At 35.9% G+C, this 24,859-nt stretch overlaps 1 protein-coding gene across 3 annotated transcripts in view; it reads right to left on the bottom strand.

The window, feature by feature from the left end:
- Positions 1-6,021: 6,021 nt before the first annotated feature.
- SPINK5 (serine peptidase inhibitor Kazal type 5) overlaps positions 6,022-24,859 on the bottom strand; it is a 74,600-nt gene continuing 55,762 nt past the window's right edge. For 2 of the 3 annotated variants that reach the window (XM_054489198.1, XM_054489199.1), the window contains exons 26-34: positions 24,641-24,719; positions 20,552-20,679; positions 19,674-19,746; positions 18,896-18,985; positions 18,659-18,786; positions 17,416-17,512; positions 13,117-13,247; positions 10,623-10,713; positions 6,022-7,518 (exon numbers count right to left, since the gene is read on the bottom strand). In XM_054489198.1, the coding sequence (XP_054345173.1) occupies positions 7,510-7,518; positions 10,623-10,713; positions 13,117-13,247; positions 17,416-17,512; positions 18,659-18,786; positions 18,896-18,985; positions 19,674-19,746; positions 20,552-20,679; positions 24,641-24,719 (826 nt within the window). In that variant the 3' untranslated portion in view covers positions 6,022-7,509. The remainder of the gene's footprint in view (positions 7,519-10,622; positions 10,714-13,116; positions 13,248-17,415; positions 17,513-18,658; positions 18,787-18,895; positions 18,986-19,673; positions 19,747-20,551; positions 20,680-24,640; positions 24,720-24,859) is intronic. The other variant, XM_054489200.1, reaches the window with a different exon arrangement.

The following is a 24,859-nucleotide window of genomic DNA, read 5'->3' as shown; positions in this document are numbered from 1 at the left end:
AGTGTACTTTTTCTACCTCATATCCTGTAGATATAAAATTGAAATATTCTACAAATAAGCAGAAGTGACCATTTCTGCAGATAACTAACAATTTTCTAAGATCGCCGAATACAAATTCCATTCCTTTTGCCTGAAGACACAATCAGATAGACAATATTATTTATACAGAGAACACAAGACTAGGATTCATGAGGCTAAAGGATGTGGTGTAAAGAACATGAGATTACAAGCCATTCACTTAAATTTTTATTTCTTATTTATACTCACTTAGGTTTGCTCAGAAAATCACTGTTCCTCTCAGCTTCAGGATCTCCATATATTAAGGATATTGGATAAATTATCCCTAAGTCTCTTCCAGTTCTGTCAATCCAGGATTTTATCAACCTTAAAGAAATACTTTTTCCTGATTGAGATCTTTGTCAACTACACATTATGTATTTAGCTAATAAAAAACAATTAATTAGTTGAAAGTACAATGTTAATTACAAAAAAAAAAATACACTTAACAGGATATTTTTTCTGGGGTCATGCTACTCTTTGACCTCCTTTTTAGTTGCAGCTTATCTAATATTTCTAAGAATCACCTCATGATTATAGCCTTCTTCAGGGGGAGATGGGTACATTTCATAAGTTCATACTTCATGGAGCTAGCTTACTTCCAACGATGCCAGCTGTTTCCATCAGTGCTAACAATTTTTAATCTGTACCTGGAAGAGAATGCATAATCCCTAAGTTCTTTGAAAAATAAGTTCCCTTCTCTATCCTTGTAGAGGCTTTATGTTACTGATCAGAACTGAGAGTGTCTGTCCTAAATATTACTCCCTTTTAAAATTCTTATCTTAAAGGTCTAAGTTTACTCAACAACTTTTAATGAGCAATTGCTTCGTGCCCAGCATCGCATTCAGCAGTAGGGATAAAAACAATAATAAACTGTCACTTTTTAAAGAAGTCACATTCCAGTGAGACAGACCAACTTGTAAATAAGTAGTCAGTAGACAGTGACAGTGGGTAACATAGGTGTAAGAACAGGGTGTTATAGGAACATAACAAATGAAAAAATAATTCCCATTCATATGGGGAAGTAGGTTGTGGAAGGCTTTTAGAATAAAGCAGCATCTTTACCGAGATGAAAAAAAATAGTATAGAGTTTGGGGAGGCAAAATTTCTAAAGTGGAAAGAAAAAGGGGAAGAGAAGGAGCAGAGATGGATAGAGTGGTTATGTTAGGAAGAGGGGACATGTGGAAACAATTTCAAGAAAATCATTCAAGTGTAGACAGGAAGGAGAGCAACAAAAGTGTTGAGGCTGAAGAGGTAAACAGAGAATTCATGTGTTAGAAGAAGCCACCTCAAGGTTTTAAGCACAATACTGTCAAATCCTAACTTTAGGTAATTACCACAGGGGAGAATGGAATGAAGGAGAAAAGAGTACAGCACTGAGACCTATTATAAAGCTGTTGTAGTCAATCAGGAAGGAAGGATGATAGCTGGAACCAACAAGTTTATCAAATTTGGTGATAACATGAAGGATAAAATGGAAAGAGGAAGACAAGGAGAATGCATAGATTTCAGGTTTGCCTAGTTTTGTTTTGTTCTAATGAAATTTGGCTGCTGAGTAGGATTTTTCAACCAATTTGAGTTGGGAAATTGAACAGATCTGTGTTTTGAAGAGGTCATTTGAAAACAAATTGTAAAAGATACAGCCCTTGTGTTGCTCTCTTTCCCTTCTACACATGCCCCCTCTTCCTAGCACAACCACTTTATCCATTCTTGGTCCTTCTCTTCCCCTTTTTCCTTCCATTTTAGAATTTTTGTCTCTCCAAACTCTATACTATTTTTTCTCATCTCAGTAAAGACGCAGCTTTATTCTGAAAGTCTTCCACGACCTCCTTCCCCTATGAATGTGAATTATTCATATTACAAACAAGTGTATTGCAGAAGGCTATTGCAAAAGTCTGCTGAAGTGAGAAAGCGGGTAGAAAATACATGTTAAAAAATAAGGTAGAGGCCATATGCGGTGGCTCATGCCTATAATCCCAGCACTTTGGGAGGCAGAGGCAGGTGGATCTCCTAAGGTCAGGAGTTTGAGACCAGCCTGGCCAACATGGTGAAACTCTGTCTCTACTAAAAATACAAAAAATTAGCCAGGCGTGGTTGCACACGCCTGTAATCTCAGCTACTCAGGAGGCTGAAAGGAGAATCGCTTGAACTCGGGAGGCAGAGGTTGCAGTGAACCAAGATTGTGCCACTGCACTCCAGCCTGGGCAACCAGACCGAAACTCCATCTCAAAATAATAATAATAATAATGTAGAATGCAAGATGTCCATAGACTTGAGAAATAGTTAAAAGCACTATAGCAAATTAAAATAAAGTACCTAGAATGACTTGCAGCAAGACAGTGCATCATCCCTCAAAATAATCCAAGAAAAACTTTTACGTGGTCAAATGAAAATTCCATCAAGAAAGAAAAATATTTTAATTGATGTTTTTTCCAGGCACCTATCAAAAAGTGACAATCTTTCTCTCTGTTCTCTCTTCATGCTTGAATAATGATTTATTGTCATATGTTATTTATTTAAAACATTAATTTCAGTACTGGAAAGAAAAGGGGATCTCTGTTCCAGGATGGTGCCCAGGAAAGAACAGGATGTCCTATTCTGCTTCTTTCTATGAAAAGAACAGTTTGGGACATCATCATTAGTAAGGTCCTCAGCGAGTGTCATTTGAGGACTCATTCATAATCTAACTGGGTTAGACATTAGAGTAACATTGGCCAAAGTCAATCAGGAAGGCCACTACTACACTAGTTAGCTCTACCGCTATAACAAAGTACCATAGGCTGGGTGGCTTAAACAACAAAAATGTATTTTCTCACACTCTGGAGATGAAAAGTCCAAGACCTAGGTGCCAGAAAATCCCGTTTCTGGTGAAGGCTGTCATCCTGGTTTGCAGGTGGCTGCCGTTATGCTATGTCCTCAAATGACCCTTCCTTGTGCACATTCAGAGAGAGATCTCTGGTGTTTCTTCCTCTTTTTATAAGGACACCAATCCTGTTAGATTAGGGTCTTTCCCTTTTAATTCCATTTAACCTTAATTACCTCCCTAATAGCTCTATCTCTAAATACATTTACTGTGGGGGCTAGGGTTTAACCTGCAAATTTTGAGGGAGTGATATTCAATCCATAAAATAGCACATAGACTTAGGGTACAAATGTGAGCTTCTCCTATGTGTTTTTCATGATTTCAAGCACATATTTTTTATAAAAGTGAACTTTTAAAAATTATTACTGTTATTATCATAAAATGAAGAATGTTGTTGGTGTTTGAAGGTGTGGGAAGGCGCAAAGCGTAGACAAGTTGCAAATAAGGATAAGAGCCGGACATTCATCCATTACTAAGTTAGTTGGTCTACACCAGGGAAACTACAGCGCCAGGGTCAGATCCAACCCACCATGTAACTTTGTAAATAGAGTTTTATTGGCATATAGCTGTGAGAACATGTTTACGTAATATAAATTTATTTGCATTTGTTTATACAATAGCAGCAACAAAAGAGACCACATATTCCACAAAACCAAAAATAGTTACAATTTGGTCCTTTACAGGAAAAGTTTGGAGATCCATAGTCTAGATAAGTGCTTTCCTTAGTTTCTTTCTTTTTTTTTCTTTAATACTGTGCTATAGTATCCAATCCATTTTATTAGAGTGAAAATTAGGTACAAATAAACAACAGCAAATCCTGATCCAAGATATCCACAGGACATGAGTGCTTATTTAAAAGAAAAGATTAAAAACTGGTGAAGAAAATGGTATGTTTCAAGAAAATTAGAAACAATGCATACTTTTGTATTTTCTAAAATTATAATTTTTTAAAATTTATGTTCTCAAAAATATTTTTGAGGTTAAAACAGAAAAAAAATCACAAGGAAATTAATTGAATTAGAGAGCTTATTGAATAGGCAAAATTCTGACAACTTACTGTTTTTATATTAAATAATGATAACAAGCATTTATTGAGCTCTTAATGTATATGAGATCTTCAGTTTATGGCATTCATAAACTGTATAATATAATCCTCATTGTAACCTGTAAGGTAGAAATTATTAGCCCCCCTTTTATAGAGGAAATGAAGACCCAGAGAGATAAAGTAGCATTTTCATTGTCATAGAGTTAGTGAGTGACAAAGTCAGGATTTGAACTTAGATCTGCTCAGTTCCTAAGTATCTGCCCTATTGTGGGATGGCAAATACCTGATGTTCCTGCCTTTGTTACTTCTCCCTGTGCCTATGGCAGGAATTACTAATCAACTACAGAATTATTTGCTGTTGGTTCCAGAGGTAACTTGAAGTTTTGTTTCATTTCTAATTTTAGATTCAAGGAGTAAATGTGCATGTTATTATATGGGTATATTGTATAATGGTAGACTTCTAGTGTACTTATCACCCAAATAGTGAACATTATATCAAACAGGTAATTTTTCAACCCTCATCCCTCTCCCATCCCTCCCTTTGGAGTCCTCAGAGTTTATTATCTGTCTTTATGTCCATGAGTGCCACTTATAACCGAGAATATGCAATCTTTGATTTTCTGTTTCTGAGTTAGTTCACTTAGGATGATGGCCTCCAACTCTATCCATGTTGCTGCAAAGGACATGACTTCCTTCCTTTTTGTGGCTGCATTGGATTCCGTGGTGCATATATACCACATTTTTAATCCAATCAACTGCTGATGGATACTTAGGTTGGTTCCATGATTTTGCTACTGTGAATTGTGCTGTGATAAACGTCCTAGTGCAGGTGTCTTTTTAATATAATGATTATTTTCCTCTGGGTAGATGCTTAGTAGTGGAATTGCTGGGTCAAATGGTAGTTCTATTTTTAGTTTTTTGAGATGTCTCCATACTGTTTTCCACAGAGTTTAAAATAATTTATATTTTCACCAAAAGTATGTAAACGTTCTTTTTTCTCCACATCCTTGGCATTTCTGAAGCCTGAAAGAAATGGGAAGGCTTCAGGAGGACTTCTAATATGAGAAAATAGGAGTTTGAAAGGGACAGATCTCTGAATACCCTTAATGCAAAATGAAATCTGAAGATCAAATTATATAGAGAAATGCATAACTATTTGGTAGTAGTGGACAGATGGGGCTGACAGAAGCATTTTGGCTTTCTTTAGTCCCATCTTAGCATCACCTTCTGGTTTAGAATTTTAGATCTAGTTTTGAAGCCTCAGTGAGATAGGTCTGGTTTTCATTTACCTCCTGTCCTTCAGGATATAACTTAAGTAACTCAAAGATTAGTTTACTTGATATTTAGTGAAGCTATTTATTTGTTACCATTTTGACATAGATTCCATTTTATATACACTCCTAGTTTGTATACACCCCAAAAGAAATCAACTTTTAGCTTTTTAAATCACAAGCAATGTGTTCTGCACATTCACTCTCTTAACCCCAATCCTTGAGCCTCACACTATTTTCTACGATATTTTCCTTGGTCATGTTCTATTCCTGACCTCTGCACCCACCCTGCCCTCCACCTTTGATTCTTACTCCTGAGGTCACTGGGCTTCTCCTCATTTCTTTGTCTCATCCCATTCCAGACTATTATATCCTCTACCCCACTCTATCCCTAAGCCAAACGCTTTCTCTGTACTCAGAATGATTACCAAGAATTGGTTAAGTCTTAAGGACAGGATAAGAATGCCCTTTGAGTATATTAATAATAATAAAATAAATATGTTTGTGTTTATATTCTAATCAAATATTCAAAATGACATAACAAAACACCTTCTCAGAAAAACATATGTTTTAGCCAGAAAAAGAGTTTTTCTGGATTTCCTATAAGTGAACAGGAAGAAGATAAAATCTCATATGTCATGGGCACTCTGAACCCATCCTGTACATCCTGAAATTGCCAAATAATAATAATAATAATTCAACAGGAATTACTCCATATTTCTCATGCTTGAAAAAATTATTTATTGACCCTTCTTCTTTTTTTCTTAATGTAACATAGAAAAGAATGCAGCATAAGGGATAATTTATTTTCACTCAGTTACAAAGGAAAAATAGGATTTAGTGATATTTTTCAATAATCTTCCCATCATTCATCCTAGAAGAGAAGACGGGTAGGTTAGATGCTAGAACCCAGAGATATTTTAATTGAGCTAGTAGAGACTTAAAAAAAAGAGGGGAAAAATAACAAATTAACTTCCCAAATCCAAGTAAATCTGTCACATCAGGCTAGTTCTTCTGGAGCTGAAAACGTCTTGCAGCAAAATGGATTTTCCATATAATTTCTCCCTATGGAGTGTATTCAGAACTAGCCCAGAATTTTCAAGTGAACAAAGCGACTAGGTAGAGTAGGGATTTACAGAGTTTCAGCATAGAGGAAGGTGCTTACAAGCATTTCATCCACCCCTACCTAGTGCCTGCATTCCTCCTCTGATTTCCCACGTCCATTAGCTCATGGCAGCACTGCGTTGCCTAATACGGTGATCTCTACCCACATGTATCTCTTGAGTACTTGAAATGTGGCTGGTCCACACTGAGATGTGCTGTAAGTGTAAAATATACACCAAAATCAAAGACTTAGTAAATTTAAAAGTTTATATTGATTATATTAATAGTTTTGATATCTTAAGCTAAATGAAATATATTATTAAAATTAATAATTTTATAATTATTATTTGTAACCTCTAGAAAATTTAAAATTGCATATATGGCTTAAATTACATTTCTATTGGAGAGTGCCACTGTAGATGCTTACACAAATTGGTAATTAATTTTCTTAGTTCTTCCCAGATTATGGGTACAAGGCTGTGATATAGGAAATTGTCAAGAGGTAACTTAATGAATAGACATGAAAACTTACTGGTTTATGTCTTTGGATGGGACCTAAATAACTGAGAGGCAGTTATCCCATTCATGAAAATGCAGAAAGGGGAGCTGGTATGGTAATGAATACTTAAGATGAAGCTGATTTATAGCTAGTTTAACTTTGTATAGCTGTTGGCTGATGGGAACCCATATCTCCCCACCTCTCTTCTAGACAGTCCTTCTCAGCTATGACAGCAACTTAAGCAGGAAAAAAGTGAACATTCTCTGTCCACCAATGGGTTTAGCAAGACAAAAAGACAAAAGGGTAGAGTTTATTCAGTTTCTTTAAAAGCAAATATCTATTTTCCAGACAGTGAGAAAGAAATCCCTGAAAGGGTGTTCTGCTGAGTTTACTTTTATTGAACAGGCAGTTGGAACAGACAGCATTGTAATCAGGACATTTTGAGGGCTCAGACTTGGTGGAGATGTCTTTATACCCTCAGATCACAGAGTCTAGGAGGAAAGAGATGGAAAAGACTGAAAATCAGTGAGTCCATTCCCAACAGCTCTGTATTGTTTTCTATAGCAAATAAGACAAGCTCCAAAGAATTCTTTGTATATACATATGGTGAAGGTAGGTGATTCAGAATTGGGGTTTGTTTTTTCCCTCATGGCTTTCAACAATCTTCCCGTCATTCGTCCTAGAAGAGAAGATGGGTAGGTTAGATGCTAGAACCCAGAGATATTGCAGAAATGTGGGCTGTATATTTATAGCTGCATCTTAATCAAAGAAATCCATAGATTCTGCATTCTGCAAAGAAGTAGCAATTTAAAATCACTTTCACATTTTATCCAGTTTGATACAACAAATATTGAGCACCTAGTATGTACTACGTGTTGAGGTGGACACAAATATGAACATGGCTTAATTCTGCCTTTGATTACATGCAGCCTTCATGCTGATGAAAAAGAAGTAGGTGTCATTAGCACCATTTTGCAGATGAGGAAATTGAGCTTCAGAGAAGTTTAGTAACTTGCCACTGTCATGTTAGGTCATAACTTGAATTCAATTCCTGTAATACGAATGTTTTTTCTACTATAGTTTGTTGTAGACTGCTAGAATGTAATCAGCTGTCTTCCTTTGCCTGACTCATCCATATATTTGAAATCAGCCTTTAAAACACTAAATGAATATTTAAAAATAATCTTATAGCGGGTGAGGGCCTCGGGAAGTTTTCTTTCACATAATTTCACATCTTCAACTAGTACCACCTGGGGCACGAGCAGCACTGTCATTCCAAACTCAAATCTCCACTTCATTGCCTATATCAACTCCAGAAGGTTTTCTTTGGTTTGAAAGTAGCAAGCTTCAGTTTTCCTGAATCCTTGAAAATCTGTCATGAAATTGACAGATATAGATAAGAATAGTCATTTATCTCACAAAATAATATTGGTATTTTTCTTAATATAGAAATTTCCTTCCAATATAGCAAAACATCCTTTAATTGAGATAATGCCTTCTCGAGAGCACTTAGTTTTCAGAATCTCCTGACAACTAAGGAATGGTAGTAGAGCACTGGAAATGAAGTTAGGATATCTACAATGAACCCAAGATATTATACTGAGGGACTTTAATAAGTGACATTTTCCCCCAGGATGATTTTCTGTAAAATGTGAAAGACAGTGATACCTGCCCTAATCAAATGACTATTGTAACAGTACAAACAGAAAATGCACATAAAACTCTAAAGACCTATGTAAATCTCAGTAGTTACTGTATAATAGTTATTGCATAATAGAAAGTATTATGTACTCAGTAACAAAAGTGTGGGTTCCAAGATACTCAACCTACTTTTCCAAGAAAGTTGTGACTGCCTGGACTCTTATTCTATTCTTGAGATTCCAGACTTTCTTAGAGAAACTTCCACCCAGAAATAAAGTTCAAACAATAGGCTTCCACCCCAGTATATACATCCTTACTAGTCATCAGAACAATGCTAGGCCATGACCAGTCTGTACCAACTGTACCCGAGATCACACACTTGAATCTTACACAGGGACTGAAGTTCCACCTGTGTCCACGATGCTTTTAGTTTTTGTTTCATTAACTAACAGCATAATAATTTCTGTCATTATTAATGCCTGCTATACAACTCCAGTGGAAAGCATACACGCAGAAATGGAAGAACGGCACTCTTTTACAACACCTTGTGTGCTGAGCCACGGCAAGATTCTTCATTATTTAAAGAAATACATCTTATCAGTATAAACCTATGGGAAGTTCTTTATAAAGCAGTTTTTCCAAGTTGCCTACACAGGATGAGAGTTACAGGGAAGTGTGGTCTAAGGTGTGGTCTATTGGACTGGCATAAAGCTATTTTGACCTTTCTCTCCTGAGATATATGAAAAGGTGAGTTTGTGAGGATGGGGAACAGTATATTCTGTCAATAAAATGGGAGCAAACTACTAAGAATTTCTATATAATAAGACAGCAAACACAATATAGGGACTAGAGTTAAAGTTTTAACTCTCTTTTTATGGATCCCGGTAAAGAACCAGAGTAGAGGTCTTTAAATGGGGGGTAAATAACTTTGTCAAGCCTACATGAGAAAGATAAGGTCTTCTGATTTCATTCCAGTCCTCAGCTTCCTCTACATTGCTTTCAGTTGCTAATGTGAAACTAGGAAGACTCTAGCTTATGATTCTTGTTTTCACAGTTTCCCATAACAAAGATTGTTGGGCAGACGTTTTTAATATGGCCTTATCTAGTATTGTTCGACTAAGATTTTCAAATCTGGCTGAATAGTTTCTGATTCCATTATTGCCAAAGCTTTTTGTGGCAGTGGAATGGAGCAAAGAGAATGTGAATAATAATAAATAGCTTTATTAAATATAATGCATTAAAATATTGTTTATTACATATAATTTTATTAAACTACAATTGAAAATAAATTATTAAAAATAAATAAGCACTATACCATGGTCTGCTTTTCTAAGTTCATACTTTGGACTCTTCTCTTTTTCTAAATTCATACTTTGGTCTTAGGCACAATAATAATAGTGACATTAATTTTTCAGACACTGTGCCAAATGTATAAAAGTCAGTATTTATTGAATATTTTCATAGGTCATTGGGATATTTGGTTTAGAGTATTTATGTGATTTGCCAAGAGTCTCATATATGAAGCACAGCAAAAACTGAAATTTGCACTCATATTTATCCCATAACAAAACATTTTTCTCTTATTTGAAAATTCCTATTTTTTCATGTCACATACCATCTCTCTGAGGATGACTATTCAAATAGCCACCAGAGAGAAAGTTAAATCCAGTAACGTATGTTGAAACATCCTTTCAAGAGTTTAAATGAAATTGGTCAACTTTTAATGCTGGGAAATAATTTAATACAATGTAAAGTTCAAGATTATGGGCATTATATAGAAATTGTTTAAATCCAACTCTGTCACTCTCTGACCTCTCTTGGTCTCTGTCTCATCTTTTTATTATAGATCACAGAAAATAAAACCTATCCTGAAATAAGTAACGTTATGTTGGAGACATTGCTCATAAACAATCTATTAATGAACACATTAAATATTTTAAAATATTAACTGCTACTTATTTCCACTTATTTCAGTAATTACTTAATTATCTTTATAGTGAAAATGTGACCAATTCTGGGTCACCTGACCTAGTGTCACCTCTCTGGCCAGATAAATGTCCATTACTCAATGGAAGAGAACAAAACCAGAACCCACTGCTCCTCACAACGTAACCATGGAGGCCAGTCTACTTATATACTTACAGATGGGGGCATGCTGGCTGCAGTGGTTCCTGGGGTGCTGCTCTCCTCACACTTCCCTGTACTGCGGATGTGTGTATTTGTTTGGCGTATCCTAAAACAGATCAGAGGATGCTTCAACAATGAGGAAGTTCTCAGTTACAATAAGAAAATAAATAAGGACCAACATGCAGGACACTTGGGTATCAAACCAAACTATATTTAGAGGGAGGAGCTGGGATCTGCATTCAACTACTTTCATTTTCAGTAGGTATCATCCAGGCTGTCTCTCTTCTGCTCCAGATTTGTCCCCTAGCCCTGGACCTATCCTGTCACATTTCATTCACTGATATATTCATAGAGAATGTTGGAAATAAACTTGGAGATCATCTGGTCTAAAGGTGATCTCACATTTATAGATGCGAGAATCAGATCCCAGAGAGATGTTTGACTATATTGAGTACCAATAATATGACTTGGGGAAAAATATAACAAGACACAAATGATACAGTCTGGGTTTGGTAGTTGGAATGAATCTTAAGGAGTATGAATTTTAATGCCTCTCACTGGAGAAATATTATGAATCAGACATGTACTTGTTTGCCTCTGGTAATGGGAAACTCATTATCTATCAAGGCAGTGCAATTTGTCTTTTGGCATTGCTTAAATTGAAATTGCTCTCATATAACTTTCTCTAAAACCTTAGAAATGAATATTGTTTCCTTTTGCCTCAGATAACCTGATCCTTCTTTATAATATCTACTCCCAGCTCCCTTAGGCAAACAAACTATCCTGAGGTATGCTCTCTTAATATTTTCATCATTTCAGTTTCTTACTCTAAAGTTCCCTTAAATAGATCACTTGTTATGGATCTATAAAGTTGATGAAAATGTTGAAGAAAATTATATGGATAATTTAGGCCCTGACATTTACAAGAAAGAGGAATTAAAGGATTTCTGAGGTGGAGATAAGGTATATATAGTAATGGAATTCCTGGACAGTTATATTTATTCATTTATTCCTTAAACAGGAATTTCTTAATTCTTAAAAACCTATAAGGTCTACAGATGAATTTCAAGTACTCCATGAGCCTATGAATATTATGTGTGTGGATTGTTCATATCACATTTTTTTTAAAATTTTCTTGAAAGGGGTAACTTTCTTCATATTATCTAAGGAATCTTTGGTCTTTGACAATTTAAGGAACTACTGTCTTAGAAATAACAGTAGGATAGTGGAGAAAAAAGAAAACTGTATTTAGACCCAAATCTATAAGGTCAAAATCCTGTCTGATTTGCTTCCTAGCTTTGTAACTTTAAACAAATTACCTAGACTCTCTGAGCCTCAGATTAACCTTCTGAACAATAAAGATAATAACATTCTGTAGCAGATTGCAGGGATTCAGTGACTGAAATCTGAAAGTGCCTTATCTACCATACCTTACCTATAGATGAAGATTATATTCAGATTTTATGCTTTTAAGCATATGAACTGAGGAGCACCTTTTTCTTTTAAATATTTTTCCAGGATTAAAAAGCAGGATATCAGGGAGTCCTATCCTCATATTCTGGGCCTTGCTTATAGTGTCCTAAGAAGGATAAAGTAGTACTACAATGTAGGTCTGGGGTCAGGTGAGATGGAAAAACCAAGGTTTGTCACCATTCTCTCCTTGAAAGCTGGCCAAATGGTGGCCAGGAGAAGGGAAGGGATGCACATAGAGGCAAGGGGAAATTATTTAAAAATTATTTAAAAATTCAGACAGCATTTGAGCAGAGTAGCAACAACAAAACTAAAGCCAACAATAAGAGTATTAAAATGAATCCCTTGTATTTAACTTAAGATAAAAATATTTTCATATCTAGCAGTTCTTTTCAATCATCTGTGAAGTCAGCAGCTCAGAGAACTGTCTCCATTTCTCCAATGAAGGGAGTGAGATTCAGAATCATGAAATAATATGCCTCCAGATACCCAGATAGTCAGAAATATGAGAGCAGACATCAGACCAGCCATTTATTTATTGTGCTTTCTTTTGTACAGTGCACTTTCCTTTTGCAAGGTACTACTTCTTTCAAGAGGCAGGGTTAAAGAAATGGGGAATATGTGGCTATATTATAGTCACAGGACCTTTTAGATATAATACACTGGGCTGGGTTTATATAGCAGTAGTTCTCTACTGTTTTTCTCCACTACACACAGAATGAATGATGTTCATGCTCCCATGACTGTACACAGGATTATACCAATATTCTGCAGTTGTAACCCCACTATTTTTTTTCTTTCTCTTCTACTTAGTAGAGCATATAACAATGTAGGTAAGCAATTTACCAAAGGAATAGCCTTAAATCTTTTCTATTTTATATATAAGAAAGATAATTCACAAATTTTGAATTTTTAACTTCTATGATGAATAAATTACTTGCAACACATTTCAAATTTATATCAGTGCATTACTATGGGTTAACACTCTAGCTGAGAAATTCTAAACTGGAAGATATGATGGGGCAACTTGAATACTTACAGGTTTTCATGACAGAGCATGCAGGGATTGTTGTAGGTTTGGCCATCGTCACCACAGACAGGCTTTAAATCCTTTGGACAAAGATAACCTATCCTGGGCAATACTCGGTAGTCTTTGCACATCTCAGAATCCTGAAGAAGCAAAAAATAAAGCAGACTTACTTCATGGCATTCAAGGAGACGGATGGGCTTAAGAAAACCTCTTGAGTTCCTTAATCCAACTTAAATAAATGGTTGTAAAAGGAGTGTGATATACGTTATTCAAACTCAAAGATTGATTTTGCACCATATGAGGTGGATTTAACTTCCTGTATTTGGCAACTTTTAACTTGATAAGGTAAGTAAACAAAGAAACAAGGAATAGCAAAGCAATAAGAAAGCAAAAATCCTTTATAATATGTGACACAATTACCTGCCCTTAAGAAGAAATCTAGAATTATAGGCATGCTAGAAATAATATTCGCCTTTTTAAGTGAAGGTATTGGTTATATACAGCCTAGAAAGGAAAGACTCAGAGGTAAATACTCATAAATTGCACGAGTTTTTGAGTCCTAGCTCTACCACTAACTAGAGAAGTAACTTATCTAACTTTTCTCAGCCTTAATTTTCTCACCAGAAAATCATAAATAATAGTAGTCCTTACTTTATATTACTGCTTTAAGGGATTAAAACAGATAATGCATGTAATTTCATGCTTAGCGCAGTATCTGTCACATACTAAGTGTTCAGTAAATTTTAATTGTCAGTATGTTTTCCACGGTAAAAAATATATGTATATTTTCCATGTAAAAGAAGAAACATATTTGCTCTTTGTAGTGTTTTGGAAGTATGAGTTTAATAATTAATGATAATTCCAAGAACTTGATTAGTTTTTTAAAAAGGCAAAAAGTAGAGCCAAAATATAAAAAAAGTATTCAAAAGCAAATAGGATGATGGAAAACTTAAATCCAATGGTATCAGTAATTACATAGAATATTAACAAGTAAGTACTCCAGTTAAAAGACAGAAATTATCTAACTGGAAGAACAAAAAGAATCAACTATATAATATTTATAAGAAATATATTTATAAGTAAAAGGATGAGTTCTAAATAACTCATGACTCAAAGTAATCATAGAATTTAGAAATGAAATGAATCACAAAGAAAATACAACCTATCAAATCCCAGCAGCCAAAGCAGTAATTTGGGGGAAAATTATAACTTTAATACATATATTAGAAAAGAAGGAGATCCTAAAACGGATGATCTAAACTTTCATCTGAAGGAGCTAGCCAATGATGAGCACAGAAAATTTTTTAAAATAAATAATAAAGAGGAGAAATTGATGAAACAGAAAACAGAACAAAGCCAAAAGTTAGCTGCTTGAAAAGAATAAGTTGATAAGCTATTTGCAAAATTGACCAGAGTCAAGAAAACATATATTACCAATATTAGAGATAAAAGGTCATCACTATATGAGCTGTAGATATTAAAAGAATAATTTAGAAATGTTATAAATAACTATATGCCAAAAAATTTGACAACATAGATGAAATTAATAAATTCCTTGAAAACTACTTACTGAAAACAGATACAAAGACGACATAGAAAATTTAATAGTATTATATCTGTTAATACTCATTTTGGAGGAGTCAAGCAGTCTTTGTGTACTTGTTCCTTTGTTTTGATAAATGATTCAAACACCTAAATGAATTGCTTTAGATTGTGGTGAGTTCCATATTGGTATAAATATTCACAGAGAATTTAGATAAGTAACTTATATGTAAGCCTGGCAAAGGTTAGACTCAACCAGATATGTCATTCGTATTTTTTCAGGTAACTGGTGCTATAATGTTCAAAAGGTACTACAATGTTCCTTACTGTCTCTCTCTTTTTATTTGTTTAACGTAGTACATCAACTCAAAAAATTCTGTTGACTCCACCTTCAAAACAGACCCAGTATCTTACCACCTCTCAAGAGCTCCACCACTATTAACATGGTATAAACCAGCATCATCTCTTCTGTAGACTACTGCAATAGCTAACTAGCTGTCCAGCCCTTGCCTCCCTGCAGTGTTTTCAATAGGTATCAGGCAAAGTTATTCCTTTAAAACATAAATCAAATCATATTAGTCTTCTCAAAACCTTCATTCAGAATATTAGGCAAAGTCTTTAAAATTGTCTACAAAACCCTTTATAACATGGCCTCCCATTAGCTTCCTGACTTCCTCTTCTACAGCTGAGGAAGCTCTATTTCAACACTAAACGCTTTGCTATGTTTTCTCCCTGGAATATGTTCTCCTCAGATATACCTACAGAATCAATACCCTTAGGTCTTGATGTAAATGTCACCTTCTGAGAGAGTTATTCTCTGTATATGTCACTTAAAATTGTATCCCCTCCCCATCTCAGAATTTACTGTACCATTTTTTTCTGCCTTATTTCCTCCTTGGCATTATTTTTTCATTTATTCATATTATTTATTGTATCTGCTTTTCCAATATGCTATGAACTTCATGTAGTGAGCGCTATCTGTTTTGTTTATGGCTATTAACCTAGCATGCATAAATAATGCCTGGAGGCCGGACGCGGTGGCTCACGCCTATAATCCCAGCACTTTGGGAGGCCGAGGTGGGCGGATCACGAGGTCAGGAGATCGAGACCATCGTGGCTAACACAGTGAAATCCCGTCTCTACTAAAAATACAAAAAATTAGCGTGGTGGCGGGCACCTGTAGTCCCAGCTACTTGGGAGGCTGAGGCAGGAGAATGGCGTGAACTGCAGAGGCGGAGCTTGCAGTGAGCTGAGATCGCGCCACTGCACTCCGGCCTGGGCGAAAGAGCGAGACTCCGTCTCAAAAAATAAATAAATAAATAAATAAATAAATAAATAACGCCTGGAAAAATAGCAGGTGCTCAGTAAGTATTTGTAGACTGACAAAAGGACTGCCGGCTTGATGAAAAAAATGAATAATGAAAGATTTATTTCTCCAAAAGAAATCTCAGCTCCAAAACAGACTAGCTTATAAGGGAGAATGAGGGGGCTACTGGTCTGCCGATGATATCTTATTTCTTGCTGCTATCACAGGTATGATCACTTTGTGACATTTCATTTAGCTGTTTACTTGCATATGTGCATTTCTTCTATGTAACCATTATACTTTAGTATTTAAAAAAAAAACAGATTTTGTTAATAGCTCTTCTCCATGCCTTTGGATCCCTGATGTGGAGCTCAATTTACCAGAAATATGTAATTAATGCATATTTCATGTATGTAACTCATCTATTACCCTAGTTGAATTGGGTGAATAATGAGGTAAAATTCATGTTTGATACCTTTCTTTCTCCTTTTCTGGGTCATCAGCCTGGGTGCTAAAAATCTTCCTTTTAGGGCCCAGTCTGAGAATCTGCTTGATGATCTCATATCCTCTTTGCTCCTTTCTACTCCTCATCTTGCCAAGGCTCTACAAAGTAAATCCTATCATGCTAATGTACACTAATACTTACATTACTGGTGACCATCAGCTATGAGAGAGAGGAAGAGAGAGAGGTGGGGTCCTGTTCTGTCACCCAGGCTGGAGTGCAGTGGCACTATCATGGCTCATGGTAGCCTCGCCCTCCTGGGCTCAAGCCATCCTTCCACCTCAGCCTCCCAAGTAGCTGGAACTACAGGCACAAGGCACCATGCCCAGCTAATTTTTTTTTTTTTGTATGTTTTCTAGAGACAGAGTTTCACCATGTTGCCCACAGTGGTCTCAAACTCCTGGGGCCAAGGGATCTGCCCGCCTTGGCCTCCCATAGTGCTGGGGTTATAGGCATGAGCCACTGCACCCAGCTCAGCCTATATTTTAAACAAGAAGTTTTAGCTACTCCGAATTGCTAATTTGCGGAAATTTATACCTGTGAGCATGCTTGGCATAGAGTTCCAGGATGTAGAAACGGATTTGGTTGGAGGAGGGAAATAAGCGGAAGCCAGGTGAGGAAGCTAAGAATACCAAGACGTATGCTAAAATTACAGAATTGAGACTATGTATTTTACCATATGTGAGATTAGTCACAATTATTCCACACACACATTGTAAATTTCAAAATGTACTAAATTGAAGCAGGGCAAATAATCTCAAAGGGCACAGGATAAGGCACTAATGAGAAATCCCAGAACTCTCACCAAGCATAAACTGCATATAGTCCTCAAAGGACTTCAGGCTGCACTGAATCAGCAAACCTCAGACCCTTCTATGAAAATAGCAAATAGCAACAGGTCAAAAAAAATCAAGAAAATTAAATTGATAAGTAGCTTTTCAGAAATAGTCCTCCTTACCAGAGAACTGAAAGAGTCTGGGCTGTCTTCCTCTTGAGAAGCTCTAACATGGGATGGCTTTTCTTGAAGTTTTGCCCTTTCCAAAGCTTCTGTTAGACTAGAGAAGAAAATAAAAAATAATTTAAAATAAGAAACAGTTCCCATAAATTCCAGTAAGAAGTTAAGCAATCCTCATAAAATATGACAGAGGCCAGGCATGCTAGTTCATGCCTGTAACCCCAACATTTTGGAAGGCATAGGCTGGCGAATCACCTGAGGTCAGGAGTTGGAGACCAGCCTGGCCAACATGGTGAAACTCCATCTCTACTAAAAATACAAAAATTAGCTGGGCATGGTGGTGCACACCTGTTATCCCAGCTACTCGAAAGGCTGAGGCAGGAGAATCTCTTGAACGCGGGAGGCAGAGGTTGCAGTGAACTGAGACCGCACCATTGCACTCCAACCTGGGCAACAGAGTGAGACTCTGTCTCAATAAATAAATAAATAAATAAATAAATAAATAAATAAATAAAACAGAATCACAGAACACTGAGATAGTGACCAGTATGACATATTAAGAAAAGTACACAATTAGGAGCTGGTTTAGAACTTTCATCACTTAACAGATGACAAGTGGGTTAATGTTCTTAAGTTTTGATTTTCTAGAACATAAAATGAGAGTAGTATTTGGTAATTCCCCCCTCAAAGAACACTCGCTATGAAAAGCTAAATAAATTTGATTACTGTTGTGTTCACAGTGTGCTTTACAACCATCATCATCATCATCATCATCATCATCATCATCATTTATAATGTCCATTGGTCTCCATTTCTATTTGCTTTTTAGAATAACCTAGAAACTCTCTCTAAAAAACAAATTCCATAGCCCCAAGATTCTGATATAATATATTTTGGGGTGTAAAAATTTGAATTTATTTTTAAAGGCATCTCAATTGAGTCTGATCTAGTTGTGGAATAAAGATCTTGAAGAATTTCTTCTAATTATGACGCTGAAAGTTGAAAACAAATTGTTTAATGACACAGCTAGTATACAGCTTGGTTAGAACTTACATAGGGAATTTCTGTCTCTAAGTCTCAGTGTTCTTTCTACTATATCAGGTGTTCTCAATTTGGGGGCTTTAATTCTAAAGACTTATTTTTAAAATCCCATGGGGTTCACAAATATACAAACTTATTCAATCAGCAGTTTCTAAAAATGCAGTTCCCCTGCTAGCTACAGGGGGAGCAGAATCCTCTTACTCACAAGACAGCTCTGCACATATAGCACTTGTTTGTATAGAACTTTCCATCAGCACCGTGCACTGGGTCATTCTCTCTAGGGCAGATGAGTTCATTGTTCCTTATATAGTTTCGAAATTCACTGCACTCATCCTAGAAAATGAGAAACGGAAAGTGAACGTGGCTTTGTCCCTTTTTGGCTTAGTGATTTTTTCAAACTTGGTTTTAGGAAGTCCTCTCTTAGCTCTGGGCTCAGACTCACTGTACTTATCCTGGCAACAGAGGCCAAGGAACGCACAGGTTGTCTAAATTTTGCATCCTCCGCTTCATTCTGAACCTGTCTGCACTGGTCCTGAAAAATGTAGGGAAACATAAAACAACACTTGATAGACCTTCCTGTTTTTTTCTCCCATTCATCTATCCTTCCTTTCCCCATTTTCCCCATGAAGCATGCTTTTGACAAAAGGACAATTGCTCAGGGATCTAACTCTACAAATGTGATTGTTACGGTTAAAGAATTGAATGAAGATGTCTTCTTTGTAGTCTTGAAAAAGAAATAGAAAAGAAAGCATCACGCATGCACACTGCTGATTCTTTAATGCTGATAGAATCATCTGGTGAAAACAGAAGGGAAGCTAAAAGGGAGACTTAGATTGGTTTATATTGCCTGAGTTATTAAAATAGACATCAGCAAGCTACCCAAAGCCTTATTTCACACTTAAAGTGTCAAAGATAAGCATGCAGTTGAGTTGGTAAAGAATTTTACCCTCTACTTTTCAATCCATATTTCTCCCAAGGAGGAAAGACTAAAACAATAATTGACACACACTCTCAGAGAATTTTCGACAAAATCAAAAAAGGCATCAAACCCCCAAAGCCCCCCAAAAATCTTGTTGTGATCCAAAATGACAAGACAAGCAAAATCAATTTTCTTTGAAGTTCAGAGATTAATATCTTTATTATTCCCAAAACTGGAGAAGAATGCAAAATTATGAGGGTGAAAAATAAAATGGTTATTTTGGTATCTTTTAATAAATAACCTTTGCATTATTTGAGGGCTTGCTACTTGATTTCTCTTCATCTTTCTTTTTTCTTTCATTAGCTTCTTGATCACTGCAGAATAATAAAAAATAAAGATAGGGTAATTTTTCAAGGGTTGTTACTGAATTGTCTTTAACCAAGTATTTCTGCAATTCTAAACATTAGCAAATCTAACACTGTTTTCTTATACCTAAAAAAAATTCTAAGAATATTTTTTATAAGCTAATCAGTTCTGATTGTTGGAATTTTCATGATAATATATTTGTGGCAATGCTACCAACTTTCATAGATGCTGTTACTATACTCTTACCCAGAAAAATATGATCCTAAAAGGTCTTTATTTTTCCTTAATATAACATACTTAAGACTTTCATCTAGAAAGTTGCTATAATTCTCATTTTTACTTTTCCAATTAAATTATAACTAAACTCACAATTTTGATTGTTATTTACATAGGTATAATGCTTTGAAGTTCATAAACATTTTAAAAATGTCCTTGAATGTTATTTACATAGGTATAATGCTTTGAAGTTCATAAACATTTTTAAAATGTCCTTGAATCTCCACAAAACTATATTGTGCAGTCATTTTTCCCTCAGGAGGAACTGAGGCTCTGCACAATGAACTGGCCTGTCCCAGGTTACTTAATTGATAAGCTACCTCTTCCTACCCCAGAGGTTCCGGGTATGATTATGCTTCTCAACATCAAAATAAAAAAATCCTTGTGAAAGTGCTTTGGAAATTGTCTCTTCAAAAGAGAGGAGCTATCATATCATTAATGTGTGATGCCAAGTATCTTAGGTTTTAAAAGTAACAAGAACTAATTTCTGGCAAACAGGCACAACTATCAAATTTATTGATAAACCTTTTTACGTACAAGATGCTCTGACACATAGCACATTTATTGATGTGCATCTTGCCATATGGGCCTCGAACAGGGTTATTTTCTCTGGTGCAGATAAGCTTCCCATTTCTCTGCATGCTTCGAAATTCACGACACGGATCCTACCAACAGTAGCAAAAAAAGTTGTTACTGTCATGGTATAATCTTTCAAACCTGATAACTTGATTGACCGATTAGATATAAACTCATAACACAGGAAAAAAACAGAGAAAGTAAAATTTCAGAGAAGAAATATGTTTTAAAGGCACTTTATTCAATCTCTACCTATGAAGTTTGAATCTTCTCCATTGCATCTCTATCAAATGATTGTCTTGCCCTAATGGAATTTCACTAAAGCAGCCCATTCCTTTAAAAACTATATATATATGCAAGCAAGATCATATATATATATATATATATATATATAGCACCACTGCACTCCAGGCTGGACAACAGAACAAGATTACATATATATAACAAGATTTTATATATATATAGATATAAGATATCTATATATAATCTTGTTATGTATATAATATAATCTTGTTTTATATATATATATATATAATCTTGTTCTGTTGTCCAGCCTGGAGTGCAGTGATGCAATCATAGCTCATTGCAGCCTCCAACTCCTGGGCTCTAGCAACACTCCCACCTCATTCTGCTAAGTAGCTAGAACTACAGGCATGTGCCACCGTGCCTGGCTAATATTTTAAAATTTTTTGTAGAGACAGGAGTCTCTCTGTGTTGCCTGGGCTGCTCTCAAACTCCTGGCCTCAAGTGATCCTCTCACATTGGCCTCCCAAAGCACTGAGATTACAGGCATGAGCCTCCAATGCCCTGCCCCATCTCATTTTAATACATTTTCTACGAGGCAGAGCCCCAAACCTGTCTCCCTATGAATGCACTCAGTATTCCACACATAAAAAGTCTACTTCAAAAGCCCTGGAATGAACTAAATGACACTCTCCTGGCAAAACATAAAAACATGTAAACTTTCAGCTTCATTTCTCAACCACAATTTACCAAAAAAAACAAAAAAATTATCGTGCGAGGTGCTTTATCGTGTGGTTTAATAGATTTCCTTTAGTGGTTGTAAAAATCTTATAAGATAAATACTCATCATTCCCATTTTACAGATGAGAAAAATAAATCTCAGCGAAATTAATAAAGTCAGTGTTGAATTTGTGATCAGAAACCTGCTAACCACCAGGTTATACCTTTTTACTTATTTGCTTTTACAAGGCAGAGAATAAAACTCCTATGTGTGGATAAGTATATGGAGCTGCCTTTTGTGTTCATTGAAACATAATGATCATAAAAAGAAGCCAACAGAACCGAGTCTACAGACAGGATCTAGAATGTATTAAAATCTTCAGAGAGCTACAGAAGTCTCTGGAACTTCATGTAAGCCCAAAGAGCCAAAGTGGTGATATGGAAACGTTACCTTAAAAAATAACACAGTAACCTAAATTGTACTTACCCTTCTTTCTTTAAATTGTGATGTCTGTAAACAAACAATTCCAGGCCTTACTTTTAATTGCAGCATTTAAAAAAATTCTCTGGAATTAAATACCTATCAACATATTAAATGTCTCACAACTACCATTTTCACAAATTACTGGAAGTATTTTATTTTCCAGGTGCTCACAATACCACATATGTTTATAATAGCACTCCTCTGACTGTATTGCAACCCTGCAATTCAGTCTTTGGCTCTTCTATTCATTAATTATGTGTAGTTAACTTCTCTTAAGTTTTCCTGAATTCTAAAAAATTGGAACAATATCACCACTGAATAGATTTTGGGGAGGTTTAAATATAATTATTGGTGAAACTTATTTAACTTTGCATGTGTAGATAAAACTGTAGTTCTCTATTTGACACACACACACATACACTCACACACAATCTCAATATTTTCTATTTATTTATTTATTTTTGTTTTGTTTTGTTTTTTATTATTTTATTTTATTTTATTATTTTTTTTGCAGGAAAATTTTTTTTCTTTTTATTATTACTATTATTATTATTATTATTATTATTATTATTATACTTTAGGCTCTATGGTACATGTGCGCAACGTGCAGTTAAGTTACATATGTATACATGTGCCATGCTGGTGCGCTGCACCCACCAACTCGTCATCTAGCATTAGGTATATCTCCCAATGCTATCCCTCCCCCCTCCCCCCACCCCACAACAGTCCCCGAAGTGTGATGTTCCCCTTCCTGTGTCCATGTGTTCTCATTGTTCAATTCCCACCTATGAGTGAGAATATGCGGTGTTTGGTTTTTTGTTCTTGCGCTAGTTTACTGAGAATGATGATTTCCAATTTCATCCATGTCCCTACAAAGGACGTGAACTCATCATTTTTTATGGCTGCATAGTATTCCATGGTGTATATGTGCCACATTTTCTTAATCTAGTCTATCATTGTTGGACTTTTGGGTTGGTTCCAAGTCTTTGCTATTGTGAATAATGCCGCAATAAACATACATGTGCATGTGTCTTTATTTTTTAAGACAAGTTCTTACTCTGTTGCCCAGGCTGGAGTGCAATAATGCTATCATAGCTCACTGCTGCCTTGAACTCATGGGCTTAAGTGATCCTCCCACCTTAACCTCCCAAGTAGCTAGAGTTACAGTTGTGCACCATCATGCTTGGCTATTTTTTTTTAATTATTATTATTTTGTAGAGACAGGGTCTCACTATGTTGCCCAGGCTGGTTTTGAACTCCTGGGCTCAAGCAGTTCTCTTGCTCTGGTCTCCCAAAACACTGGGATTAAGAGTGAGTTACCACACCCTGCCTCCATATTTTCTTTATTTTTTTTTCACTCAGTATTTTCTATATATACATATACATAGCATTTTTTCTGTTCAAAAATTTTTAAACAAGGATCATAAAATTAAAAATTTACCAAGATTTTAAATAGATGTCCTTTAGAGATCATGTGAAGTTGTGCAATAAAGTTATTTTCTCAAAGCCATTCATCTACCATAACGCACAACAGATATTCCCAAAATATTTTTAAATAATGATAATTACTATTAAGGTTTCATTTTCTTTAGTCACTACAGGCTTAACGAAAAGTTGCCCTACTAATAGGAAAAATCTTCCTAGGGAAATTTTACTATTTATCTTTTCAAATTGGAGTCCGTCGGTGGATTAAAAGACATTGTGCTGTGTATATTCTACGTGTTGGTGTTGTAGTGTTGAACACGATTTACAAAGACCAAAACTGAACACTAGGTGGCAATGAGATGCCAGATCAAGAATTTATTATCTCAAACTCCAACTTTTCTTCTTTTTCTTTTCTTTTTTTTTTTGAGACAGAGTCTCGCTCTGTCGCCCAGGCTGCAGTGCAGTGGCGCGATCTCAGCTCACTGCAAGCTCCGCCTCCCGGGTTCACGCCATTCTCCTGCCTCAGCCTCCCAAGTAGCTGGGACTATAGGCGCCCGCCACCATGCCCAGCTAATTTTTTTGTACTTTTATTAGAGACGGGGTTTCACCGTGTTAGCCAGGATGGTGTCGATCTCCTGACCTCGTGATCTGCCCGCCTCGGCTTCTCAAAATGCTGGGATTACAGGCCTGAGCCACCGTACCCGGCCTCAAACTCCAAACTTTTGATACTAATTTTCTGTGTAATTGTTGGCATCTGATTGCTTGATATTTATTTGTTTAAAAAATTCAGAAACAGCAGAGTGCGATGGCTCATGTAATCCCAGCACTTTGGGAGGCTGAGACTTGAGCTCTGGCGGATCGCTTGAGCTCAGGAGTTCGAGACCATCCTGAGCAAGAGCAAGACACTGTCTCAAAGGAAAGAAAAAATTCAAAAATGAAATTCACTGGCTAACTACAATAATTTGACAATTGTCACTGGTTCTACAATTGCATCAGAGTCACTCCTGGGGAACTGAAGAGCATGCTATTTATTTTCAAGATCTGGCCATGACTTCGTTGTTTACCATTATATCACCAATGATTGGGACAGAGTCAGCATTTCACGAATATTTGTTGAATAAATATACCATACAATGAACTAACTGAATTCAGGTATTACCATGTCTAACATCTATTACCTCTTTGTCATTGCTCCTTTCTCCTGTATTGCTCCTGTCTTCATCCTCTTTCTTTTTTTTTTCAGCTGCTTCCCTTTCCCTGCAGGGAAAACAATGAAACATTTCAATCAAAGTGAACAAACGCCTCATTAATTACTAGATCTGCTTCTAAAACAATTGTCATTTTCTCAAACTGGTAAGAAATGATTATTGTACTTTAAGACTCACAGTCAAAAGCTC

The sequence above is a fragment of the Pongo pygmaeus genome, chromosome 4 (assembly GCF_028885625.2).
Source record: "Pongo pygmaeus isolate AG05252 chromosome 4, NHGRI_mPonPyg2-v2.0_pri, whole genome shotgun sequence".
Classification (NCBI taxonomy): Eukaryota; Metazoa; Chordata; class Mammalia; order Primates; family Hominidae; genus Pongo; species Pongo pygmaeus.
The sequence above is the reverse complement of the archived record's forward strand: the minus strand, read 5'-3'. Positions and strand labels throughout refer to the sequence as shown.